This window comes from Anguilla anguilla, chromosome 4 (genome assembly GCF_013347855.1).
Source record: "Anguilla anguilla isolate fAngAng1 chromosome 4, fAngAng1.pri, whole genome shotgun sequence".
In the NCBI taxonomy this organism is placed as follows: Eukaryota; Metazoa; Chordata; class Actinopteri; order Anguilliformes; family Anguillidae; genus Anguilla; species Anguilla anguilla.
The window spans coordinates 15,963,161-15,975,634 of NC_049204.1; the positions used below are offsets into that span (position 1 = coordinate 15,963,161).

General features: G+C 44.0%; 1 protein-coding gene across 1 annotated transcript; it reads right to left on the reverse strand.

The window, feature by feature from the left end:
• Positions 1-960: 960 nt before the first annotated feature.
• Positions 961-4,846, reverse strand: LOC118225046. The gene is made up of 2 exons (XM_035413053.1): positions 4,570-4,846; positions 961-2,378 (listed from the first exon to the last, which is right to left on the reverse strand). Exons 1-2 carry the CDS (start codon positions 4,820-4,822, stop codon positions 1,570-1,572), a joined length of 1,062 nt encoding a protein of 353 aa, XP_035268944.1. The 5' UTR covers positions 4,823-4,846; the 3' UTR covers positions 961-1,569.
• Between the last annotated feature and the right edge of the window lie 7,628 nt (positions 4,847-12,474).

Genomic DNA, 12,474 nt, shown 5'->3' on the forward strand with positions numbered 1-12,474 from the left:
AAATGCAATTTCTTAACACATAAGGATGGAGAATGCAAATTCTTGACGCATGGGGAAGGAGCTGGGGTGGTGGAGGGGATTTACGAAGCAACGTGCAGCGCTTGCATGCAGGAGGAGCAGCCGAATGAGTAGAGGGAGGCTGTTTAAGTAGACCGCCCTGTTAGTGAATGTACTGTGATAGGCTAACATCACTCAGCTGAGCCCTCAGCTGATTCGGCCGGAGCGCTTGACTCTCGTGACCTGCCAGAACTACGCGATGCTCCATTTCTGTCAGGGCCACTGTCATCAAGTAGAACTTTATTGACAATAAAGGCAATACAGTTATGTTTGGCGGTATGGCTCTGTTCTGGAGCTCTCCCGCCAACCACGCAGCCCGCGTGGATAAGGCCGGGAGGCCAGCAGCCAAACCCCAAAACAACCATATGCCGATATGCTATCAATAAGTGTCTCCGGCCGATGTGATGACTATGTGTACGACCACCTGGAGGAAGCCCTTCGTCCAGTCGAGCCTTTCGGCTTGAGGCCGTCTATGTTTTTACATGGATCAGTGGTTATGTGTACCAACGCATGTTGGACATTCCCTTGAGGCCAATACTTAGATGTAATATTAATTAATAACCCCAAGGAACATACTATGTGGTATGATATTAGGCTATGTGTACCGACGCTGTCGGTATTTCCCCTCGAGCGCCACGATTGGAATTAACCGGGGGAAATATACTACTGACTACGTCAGTGTAAATGAATCCTCACTCGTTGCATAGGCCAGTAGTAGCAGCAGCAGGAGCGTGGTGGCAGTAACGCAGCAGCGTAGGAGCCATAGTGCAGCAGCAGTAAGAGCAGTGATGTGAAGCACGTGTTCAATGATGACGTGATGACTATGTGTACGACCACCTGGAGGAAGCCCTTCGTCCAGTCAAGCCCTTCGGTTTGAGGCCGTCTATTTTTTTTTTTTTTTTTGACTATGTGTACGACCACCTGGAGGAAGCCCTTCGTCCAGTCAAGCCCTTCGGTTTGAGGCCGTCTATATTTTTTTTTATTTTTTTTATTTTTTATAATGGATCAGTGGTTATGTGTACCAACGCATGTTGGACGTTCCCCTGAAGCCAATACTTAGATGTATTATTAATTAATAAACCAGGGGAACATGCTACGTGAGATGTAATATTAGGCTATGTGTACCGACGCTGTCGGTATTTCCCCTCGAGCGCCACGATTTGGATTAACCGGGGGAAATATGCTACTACCTGCATCAGTGTAAATGAATTCTCACTCGTTGCCGGACTTACGAAACATTTATTATTAGACGTATGACGAAACTGAATGCTTTACTCTATGCAGCTGAGCTCATAGCTTTTTGAACTGAAATTATTTCGTCCACGCCCGGACGAATATAACGTTCGTAAGCATCAGAGGACCAGCGCCCCATGGCTTTCAGAGTGGAGACTGGGGCGAGCGCAGCAGCTGTCGTCGATGCCCCGATGCGGAAGGAGTGGGCGGTGTATAGCTCCGGAGAGAGATCGCAGGATTGGCAAACTAGCCGAAGGCGGGCAGCAAACCATGATCTCGTCATGGCGTTCCCTTTGTCGGTGGCGAAGAGAGGCTCGTCCGGGCTCGCGTGGGTACGCCACCGCAGGTACCGTGCCATGGAAGAGAAGGGACAAAAACAGTGCCAGTTTGCGCAATAATGATGGGAGTTCCTTTAGCATTTTTGTCGGTTTTTGAGCGTTTGAGGTGAATAATAAAATACTGTGAACCAAAAGATAAATTTGAGTATGTGAGATCGATGGACGGGTCGAAATTCTCAGTGCGAGTGGTGTATTCCCCACATCTAAGAAAGCCGTAAAAGGCAGTCAGAAATACCGCCTCTAAAAGTGAATCTGTGTAAGGATTAAAACACCCTTGTCTTAAGTGCGATACCAGTTTGTGAGTTAGTGAGATAGTGAGGGGGAGACGTTTGTCTATGCTTTCAGGGCTTCTTTTCATCAAGCCATTGAAGAGCAGACGAAGGGATGGATTCCCGAGCAGGCTACCAACCGAGGGATCCATACATCTTAAATGGAATTGGATTCCTGCTACGAGTGTCTTGATGGAGGAAGGCTGCATTTTTCTAGATTCAAAACAGTGAACTACGAAGGCGCAGACGATTGATATATTGATGGGCGAAACGGCTACTGAAAATGCGGCGCAGAAGGAGGAGAAGTGATACCATGCCGAATCGTACATTTTTAATGTAGATTTGGCCAATCCTGATCTCATGTAGTGGGAGGCGGAAGACAGATATGTTTGCAGGGAGGCATTTAGTCTAGCACCGTTTGGTTGAAGGTTGGGCATGGCAGGCTGGAAGGTGCGGCGTCTGGACACAGGATTCGGAACTCCTGGAATTTAAATCGGGACAAGGAGTCAGCAATTCGATTATTGAGGCCTGGTATGTGAACGGCGCGGAGCGTGAAATTATTCGTGACGCAGATCCAAGTGAGGCGTCTAACTAACCTATTGATGAGAGGGACGAATGAACGCCCTTTGTTAATTATCTTCACCGTTGCCTCATTATCGCAATAGGCTAAAATTTGTTTCCTTGGCCAGAGGCTTCCCCAAATGATACATGCGACGACTATGGGGTATAATTCGAGCAGTGCTGTAGAGTGGGCATTTAAAGTCATTGACTGCAGCTCTTTAGGCCATGCGTCTGCGAACCACTGATTATTGAAGAAACCCCCGAAACCGATTGAAGGTGCTGCGTCGGTAAAAAACTTAAGGGTGGCTGATGTTTCTACCTGGTCATTATGGAAGAACGAGATACCGTTCCAATTGTCGCATAGCCTAGACCAAAATCGCAGGTCGGATCTGCAACCTGCGTCCAAGGTGATATTATCGTGCAAGTTATTTGCGGTTTTTGAAAGGTCGAGGAGTCTGGAGATAAAGGAACGTCCCTGAGGGATTATTCGCGTTGCGAAATTAAAATGCCCGAGTAATGAGAGCAACTCCTTTTTTGAAAGAGATTCCGCGTCCGCCGCAGATTTAATAGCTTCGCGAATGCGGACCAATTTTTCCAATGGCAGGGAAGCCTGCATGAGGTCACTATCCAGGATAATGCCCAAAAACTCGATGGTTTTAGCGGGGCCTTTAGTTTTTTCCTCCGATAGGGGAACGCCCAGTTCCTTAAATGTGTTTTTTAAAGCTGTAATGCAGCGATCTGGCTGGGAATGGGGGAAATCTACTACTAGGAAATCGTCTAGTAGGTGTAAAACGAAAGGTAGTTTACAGTTGTTTAAAAGTATCCAGCAAAGTGCTTCTGATAATGTATCGAATATTCGAGGGCTGCTGCGACAACCAAAGGTGAGCCTGACCGCGAAATACATTTTTTGACGCCACATTACGCCGAATAAATGCCACTGAGAGGGATGAAGAGGCATGATTTTAAAAGCGTCCGTTATGTCGGCTTTACCGAGCCAGGCGCCTTTACCGGCTTTTTTTATGAATTCGATAGCGTGATCTACTGTGGCGTAGTATAGTGAAAATTGTTGCGATGGAATGAGACTATTAATAGAAAGGATGTCATTGTTGTGAGGGGCCGATAAGTCCATTATTAAGCGTTTCTTCCCGGAGTATTTACGCGTGGCCACGCCTATGGGATTAATACGAAAAAGCGGAAATGGCGAGTTATCGAATGGACCGATCATGTAGCCTTTTTCGGACTCTCGTGAGAGCAGTTCGTCTACTATTCCTGGTTCCTGTAGAGCAGACCGAAGGTTAGGGCAAACATAGGACGCTTTAGGGAGAAAGGATAAACCAGCATAAAACCCGTGAATCAACCCGGTTATCAAATAATTGACAAAACAACGGTTGGGATGATGCTTCAGAGCTTTGCCCAGCTCTGGAATGTTGACAGGCGTGGATGGTTTTAATGTTTTTTCTTGTTTACAAGGCGCATTCGCCTGGGGCACACAGACCTGGGATGCCCGTCTCCGCAGTAGCTGCAAGCATGTATGAATTTACAGTTACGAAATGCGCAGAAATTTTCATTGAATTTATAGCACAGCGGGGTTTGAAGGGCGGTCTTCACCTTGATTTCCCCGCTTCCTTCGTGTTTTGTTTTATTTTGGACCGCGGGTTGGAACAGTGACGCCGCCTTGGGGCAGAAGCTGGTGGTGTGGGTAAATGAATCGCACACCGTACAGGAGAGGGGGCGATGTCCCGTGAAATGCCTACTAATTAAGGCCAAATCGACCACGGACCATTCAAGCCTCTGGTTAAAACGCTGAATGTACATAGCCGCTTTAGCGGAAAAGGACTTATGATATTCATAAAACAAGGTCCCCCCGTACGACATGGCTAAATCAGAAATAATAGACAGGTAAGTGTCCAGTTCCTGCCTGCGTTCGGGATTGATTTCGCATATTGTGTCTCTGTAAACTCCGAATGCTGTATTAAATTCGGCCATAGTCAGACTTTTGGCAAGCCTGGGGTCGCTATCTTTAAGCAGTACTGAAACGTCCCCGCAGTCTATTATGCGATTGTCACTGGTCTCTGAGCACAGCAATATTTTTGCTAGGTTAATGTTATTACCTGCCAGGATGGAAGCTCGCAGCTGGGGAGAGATGGCAGCCGCTGGCGGAATGAAGGGCACCCCAGCCGGGGCCGCGGGGACTGCAGTAGCCAGCGTCCTCCGCGGTGCCATGACGGTAGGAGGTGGCGCGTAGCTGACGTCATCGACGGCGGACGGGGAGATGTCGGGCCTGATGTTCCCTTGGAAGTAGGTAGCGGATCGGGGATCTGAGGTAGAAGAGGGAGCTTCTAGTGCTTGGATCCGGACGTCCATCTGGGAGAGGGAGGATTGGATGTTGTGCAAGGCGGCCAGGACTGGGTCTTCGTTTTGCTTATTTGGATCGGGCGGCTGTTGTGTTCTTGCCCTTTTTGCGGGGGCGGTGGCTGCAGCGGGGAACTCGGGGGCGCGGGCGCAGTTTTTGCGTTTTGCTGTAGCTTTCCTGGGGGCGGATGGTGCGGCTGCAGGGCCTTCTGCGGCTGTGGCCGTATCCAGATCTGGAACCTTCTCGATCAGGAAACTGAAGAGTTCTTTGTGGCTGGCTCCGAGGGGAGGGTGCAGTCCACGTCGGAATAGGGCTTCCAGGATTTTCTCCACCGGCCAGTTGGAGGCGCTTCGGTTGGAGGGGCTGTGGGTTGCCAGGCGGGAACTCCTACGGACGGAAGTGGAGTTTTTTTCCTGGACATGTCTGGTTGTGCCGTCTGGTTGCGGTTGCGTCTCTACGGCATCGTCCTCTGTCCAGAGATGTTCGTCTTGGTCGGCGGTGGACATCGTGTATTTAAGCCAGGTAAGAAATACGGTTATTGATATAACTGTCAATAGTCGCATCTCCGGGTTGGTGTCGTATTTGTTGAGCTAGCAACGTGCAGCGCTTGCATGCAGGAGGAGCAGCCGAATGAGTAGAGGGAGGCTGTTTAAGTAGACCGCCCTGTTAGTGAATGTACTGTGATAGGCTAACATCACTCAGCTGAGCCCTCAGCTGATTCGGCCGGAGCGCTTGACTCTCGTGACCTGCCAGAACTACGCGATGCTCCATTTGTGGTACTTATTACGTATTATTACCTTACGTTTGTGATTGCTGAGTGCCTTATTGTGCTGCCTTCTATCATATGCAACTAAATTATAAAATTGTAAATCCCTAAGTCTCACTGAAAATAAAGTGGGAGGATAGAGGGTGTCTAAACATAATGCATTTTAAGGAGTAGGTTTTAGCGCTCATACAGTTGTGCAGCTTTCAATATTTTAATATTGATGGGATTCAGCAAGAAGCACTTGATGGCCCGAGTGAGAAACTTTTATTGTATTTATTACAAAGGGCAGTTCTTTTCAAAAAACCTTTTTGTTAGATTGTCTCAATGCCATTTTCAGGTGTACATATAAACCATAAACCATACTTTGGAAATTAGATTTCCTTTAGCAACATCTTTTTTTTTTTCCAGCCGAGCCCTAAATTATAATGAATACTGGAATAAGCTAATATTGAATGAATGAAAACAGCAAGAGAGACCAGGGGAACTGCAGTGAATATTCCTTTGAGATGCAGTGAGGGATTGCAAATAATGTTTGATTTAACATGTCAGGGCATCGTTCATCATCAGGTGCAGCTATGACAAAAATGCAGCGTTTGGCAGTTTTACATACATTTTTCATATGCAAACAGCTATCATTTATGTGAGGCAAGAGTGTACAACAAATGAAATGGCAACAAGGTATTGAGTGGAATCACATTCTTACCCCTGCGCTTAATCCTGCCCTGGCCCAGGCTGTAAATCACAGCGTCAGTCACTGTTCCCCAGGGGAAGGAAGCGCCAAGCTCATTGCTGTACCCAGCTGCTCCACGGTCCCTGCGGCTTGTCATCACCAGTGACAACCTCCCACTGAGGCGAGTTCCATCGCCACAGCGATAGCTTGTCATTGAGGAGGGCAGCGGTCTAACATGTACAATCCGTCATTGCCCAGCCCTTTTCCGGATCCCCATGGGCATCTCCCGTTTATCTTCATAAACACTTGAGGCATTGAGGGACACACCTGTCCCTAAACCTATGCTCCTTAAGTGCAAGACCACACTTGGGTGCTCTCTGTGTTAGCACGGATCAGCACACTCCCATCCAGCCTGAACCGTGACTGGATCGGTCAATATTTTGATTGACGTTAATGCTGTTTATGGAGAATGGGCGGAATGGACGCTACTTTCTGAATGAGTTAAAGCATCCACAATTGACAGACTGATGTGGAGAGATGTGCCTGCTCATTATTGTTGCTGGCACCAAAATGGATTTCTCATTTTCTGCAGTTGGGGACCTGGTCACAGGAATAAGCCCAGATGGCTCAGGCAGTGACTTTGAATGGACAGCCAACATGTGGCTTCAGAAGACTAGTTTCATTTTGCCAAATAGCACACTTATGGAAACCTACAGTAATATGCACATTCTATGCATTTATAACTAATTTATTCCAAAATATACTATTAAAAGGACATTCAGCTACAGCATATTTTCACATTGCCATGTAATTATATTTGTTACATTTAAAAGTACAGTATTCCATGTTTCACTTTAGGGCTATATATTTAATTTATTGATGGATAAATTGGTCTTTGTGTCAGTATGACCCGAAAAAACAACTTCAAATGTGAAAAAAGCAGACGTCAATGGTTTTGACAATAAACTCAATAAAATTACGCTCATAATTAAGTGAATCATTTTTCAGTGATACTTCGATTTGCCTGCACAGAAAATATTACACCTAGGTGCTTCGAGTCAACATGGCCCATGTAAGAATTTGCAGGAAAACACTCCATGGTCGCTCACAGAATCTTATGGACAGACACAATCCCATTAGTACAAATACTCATGTGCACGTTTCTCACCTACCTGAATGAGACTGAAAATGACTTCTGGAGGTTATCTCATTTCATTTTTACTCAGTGCTACTCACACACGCATGCACACACACACACACACACACACACACACACACAAAACGCCAAAGCACAGTATGAAGATGTGTCAATCCTCCAAGTTTTGTAAATATTGGACCAATAGTAATGTAGTGACCTCCTTTGGTCTGTGGGGGGTGCTATGTTTTGCCAAGAAATGTTACTTCATAAGTGCCGGAGCACTTAAAACATGTGAGACTGTTAAACAGCTGACCATAATGAAATTTAATCAAAGTTTAAACCTTACATATTGATTTCATCAGAATTCATCTGTTTCAGCCTTTCATTTTTCATAAGCCTGCACTGCTGCAACCCATATAGTTCATTGCAATCATTTCACAGTTTTTGTGCGCATAATTTAATTGTATTTTTATGTCTACTTCTCATTACTTGAAGAAGGGCAGGATTGAGAAAAGCATCGTACCTTCAACACTATAAAAATATACGTGGTTCTATCCACCGCTAACAGCTTCTAGCAGTGTGGGAACAGAGCTGTCAGTCATTGAACTTGCTTAATTAGTGGCAATTGATGTAGATTACTGGGAATAGGCAATGTGATAATTGACTGACTAAAGGACTATTGACCTCTTGCTGTGGGATGACTGAATTGCAGACAACTGTCTTGTCTAACTGGCATATGTAACTACAAGACATGATTGACTATATTAGGGGGAGTAAAATTAGAACATGTTCAATCTGAAAAGCAGTTTGGAACAATAGCTGATCAGTCTATCAGTGCCTAAGCATTGCACTGTAGCAGTAAAATATCACTTCAAAGCAGAATGCTGGGATGTACTGTATATAAAAATGTATTACACATAAATCAAAAAGAGCACATATAGATGTCACACACTTTTTCAGACCCCTTTCAGAGTATTATATGCAGATCTGGGCACCACACAATGAAAGATAGTTATATATACATTTAAAGGAAAGCCATTAAATTGATTCCTACTATGAAAATATAAAAGCTATGAGGAGACTAAAGGCACTTAATCTATTTAAGCTTAGCAAAATGACACTAAGGGAGATTTGATTGAGGATTTGAAATAGAAGGATTAACAAAAACTACTAAAGCTTTCCCAGATTAAGTTGTATCAGCAGACCAAGACCACATGAGTGCAAATTTGGTAAAGATAATGTCAGCACTGATATCTGGAAATATACTGTATATCATTTTTTTTTTAACCTTGAAGTGTTCAAATCCAAGGTTGACCGAGTTCTTGTTGCTATCTAGTCTGTATGTAAGGGATAGCCTAAAGGGGATGCATGGCCCCTTCCCCTCATATGCTATTATTATTATTATTAGGCAGTGTAGTATAATGTGTAAGGAACTGGTTTTGTAACCTAAAGGTCAGAGGTTTGATTCTCGGGTAGGACACTGCTGTTGTACCCTTGAACAAGGTACTTAACCGGCATTGCTTCAGTATATATCCAGCTGTATACTTGGATGCAAAGTGAATACTATGTGAAAAAGTTGTGGAAGTCGCTCTGGAGAATAATGTTGGCTAAATGCCTGCAATATAATGTAATATTATGAATAAAATAAATACATTAGCCACAGAAGCGTGGTGTGCATGTCACAATCTTCAAAAAGAATCAGAGGCATGGCAATGTTGCACTGGTGCAGCTCAGGCATTGAGTCCATGCTGGATTCCCAAGGTATGGGAAGTAGTTAACTACTTCCTAAGTTTTGTTATCAATCTGTCTTGCCACTTTGGAGGACGGCTGCCACTGGACCTTGGTCTTTTCAGGATGAGACCCAGATAACCACACGCGTCAACTAAAACATTAAGGGCCATTCAGATCATGATCTATAATGGTAGCTATAACAATAACAATAAAAGTACCAAATGGCTTCAGGCTTCAAAACTTTATTGTATAGCTTCAAGGCTGGCTATAGAATTGTTCAGCAACAATAAAATCAACAAATAAAAAATGCATATCAAAGTACACTTGAGATGACAGCACTAGTTTATCATCATGGGTGCACTCTGATATTTCAAACCACTTTATCCTCAGTGAACAATGTAAAAGTTCTTGTAAAAATCGAAAAGTTCTTTATATAAAACATTACAAACATTTTAATAATGCACTTGAAAATAAAGATTGTGTGAATTAATTGGCAAACCATTTGGTGTGAATGGAGAGATGGCAATAACTAATCGACCAATGTTGGCTAACTAGCTAATAACAGCTTTGGCAACCTAATAACAACTTTGATAACCTTTGGTCTGACAGTTCCAATAGGTAGTGCCATGTAATAATAACAGGTCTTTTGGAATGGACCCGAGATTCTTCTGACAATGAACAAAGAGAGCACGGTCGTGTAAATATATGAGACTGACAGAGAAGAAGCAGTCCTTGCACTTTACCTTCAACGTGTTGAGGTCAATAGTTTGCCATCCATCCTGTAAACAATTCAGCATGCAAGCAGTGATTTCACATTTATTTCAGCAGCTGACGCTTATATGCACTATTATGTGTACAACCAAATGCAACCCAGGGCACCCAATTTACTAGCTGCATCACCTTACTTCCACCTATGGTAAATTTAAAGAAAAAAAGAAAGGAAATATTTTCCAATACTGTGCTGTGATTAATTAATCCAGCAATGTTCTATTTGGTTAAACTGAATCACCACAAAATAGCTTAGTGGGTTTAACTGAATCCTAACTGAATCCAGAGGAAAAATTTGAAATGGCATTGTCAGCTAAATCTTATCTATAAAAAACGTCAGTAAAACTTATTGACCTGACATTTAGTATGAATGCTTTGTTATACCATGAAATCCAAGGTCACATTGGGCATTCTGTAGGATACTAAAAGTAGTGAGGAAATGAATTAAATATTGGTCAGAGTTAATATCGACAGTTATGATGAATGCAGTATTAATGCTGCGTTGTCTATATTGATTGCCAACTACCTGTGAAGAATCCATAAGGCCAAAACCTGTTTCATGATGATATAAGATACACAATCAATTGTAGGCTTTTAAATAATCACATTTTATTATCCATCCACTGACTAAGCATAGAGATAAGAGGGATAAATAGCTGTTAAATTGGGCTGGCATGGGGCATTGACCATTATCAGGACTTTCTGCTTATTAATTGCATGCTGTTTTTTAATATTGGGATAATGCTGTGTAATGTCAGTGCTCTCTCAAACATGTTGAGTAGATAGTTCCCATGCAATACAGGACCTCTTGCTCTGCTTAGTATTCATACACTTGAGTTCCCTAAAGGTTACCAAACCTAATTAGACATTTATGCAGGAACTTCAAAGGTCTTTCGGTTATTAATGATGTACTGCAAGCTGCATCGATGGCATTTCTGCCTATGAATGCACATCCTTCACAATATGAATACACAATAGCGATGGTTACTGTGGCACAGTGTTGGGGCTGGCCATTGTGTCATTTGGAAAATGGGCAAAACAAAGGAAAGAAAACTATTGGCTTACCACTCTTCATTCACTGCACTAACTCAGAAACAGAGGAACCGGGCCCTGTTTCACAAAGCAGGATTGCAAAGATAGATGGATAACTACACTGAGTAAAACCCAGAACCCTCCAAAATCTAGAACATGGAATGAAGTAAAAAGAGCTGTTCTGGGTTTTACTCAGCACAGTTATCCTGCTAAGTCATTAATCCTGCTTCGTGAAATACCCCCCAGGTCTACAAGAAAAGAAATTAAAAGGCAATAATATAAAACCAAAACATTGCCAAATAAAAAAAGACTAAACAAAAGAGATTGAGGTTCAGGCAGCAAATTCACACAAACTGGCTAAAGATAAAGGACTCTCTTGGGTCCCCAGAGATATTTCCTTTTATAGAGCCCCATAACGAGGCCCTGGGCAGTCTGATTGCCTATTTAGCCACTGTTGCCACCTTGCCTGTGAAGTGAGGCTGACGATGTCCGTGGTCCAGGCCTCCCAGGTATATGAAGCACTAGAGACGATGAACGAACACCATCATCGCAAACATAGAAACAGCCCTCTCTCCTGCCTCACATTTCATCCCCCTGAGCCCCGAGCCAAGAGAAATTGCAGCAAAGACACGTGCCAGTCAGGGGCATTGGGGACTCCACAGCCATCCCCAAAGGTAAAACAGGAACACCATGATCACCTCTTGCCCTCTCACCAATGCGGGCCACAGCAGTGCTGTGTAGGCCACTTCTTCCTCTGGAAAACCCATATCAGCCTTTGGATAGGAATCTGGCTGGGCCATATCTGAATGCACAGAAGGGGACTCTGGAAGACAAGGTGGCGAAGCAGCTTTCAGCAGACCTTCTGGGCAGAGTGAGAAGCCACCCTCGTAGCAAGCAGGAAAGGCAGCCCCAGGAAGGACTGCTGTAGTGGGGAACACAGCATCTACCGGATGGGGAAGCCTGAGGTCATCCAGCAGGCTAGCAGTGTAGGGTAGTGAAGGGGCTCCAGGCAGGCATTTGGTGGTGCATGATGATAGACCCTCAGGATGCTCCACAATGGCACAATGGCAGGCTGCAAGGAACCATCTGGAAAGCCTACAGTGATGATCATCACTGATAAGGGTTGTCCCAGAACTGAGTGAACTTTCAGTGGGGGGGTGGTGGCTGTTTGGTCCTCTGACTCTCGCTCAATAATGAGTAAATTAAAGTGCTGATCCAGCAAGCTTTGTGTTGCTTATTGTCGTTATCAAGCTGTTAATGCATGACAGAGCTAACTACACTCAAATGTAATTTGACTGCCATGTCATATCTTTCCAAAACACAATTATGGTCACCGCAGTATTATCTTGTTCACAAACAAGTGCCATCTCAAATGATGCAAATTTCATCAATTAAAGTGCAGTGATAATCATTATTTGTAATGCAAATATAGCAGCCCAAAGTATCTCACAGTGCCCAGCTGTTAAGTCGTATTATTTTAAGTGGTGATGATTTATTATTGATAATAATTCATTCTTTGTAAATTCCGATCTGTAAATTGCAATTTGTCGGAGCAAAC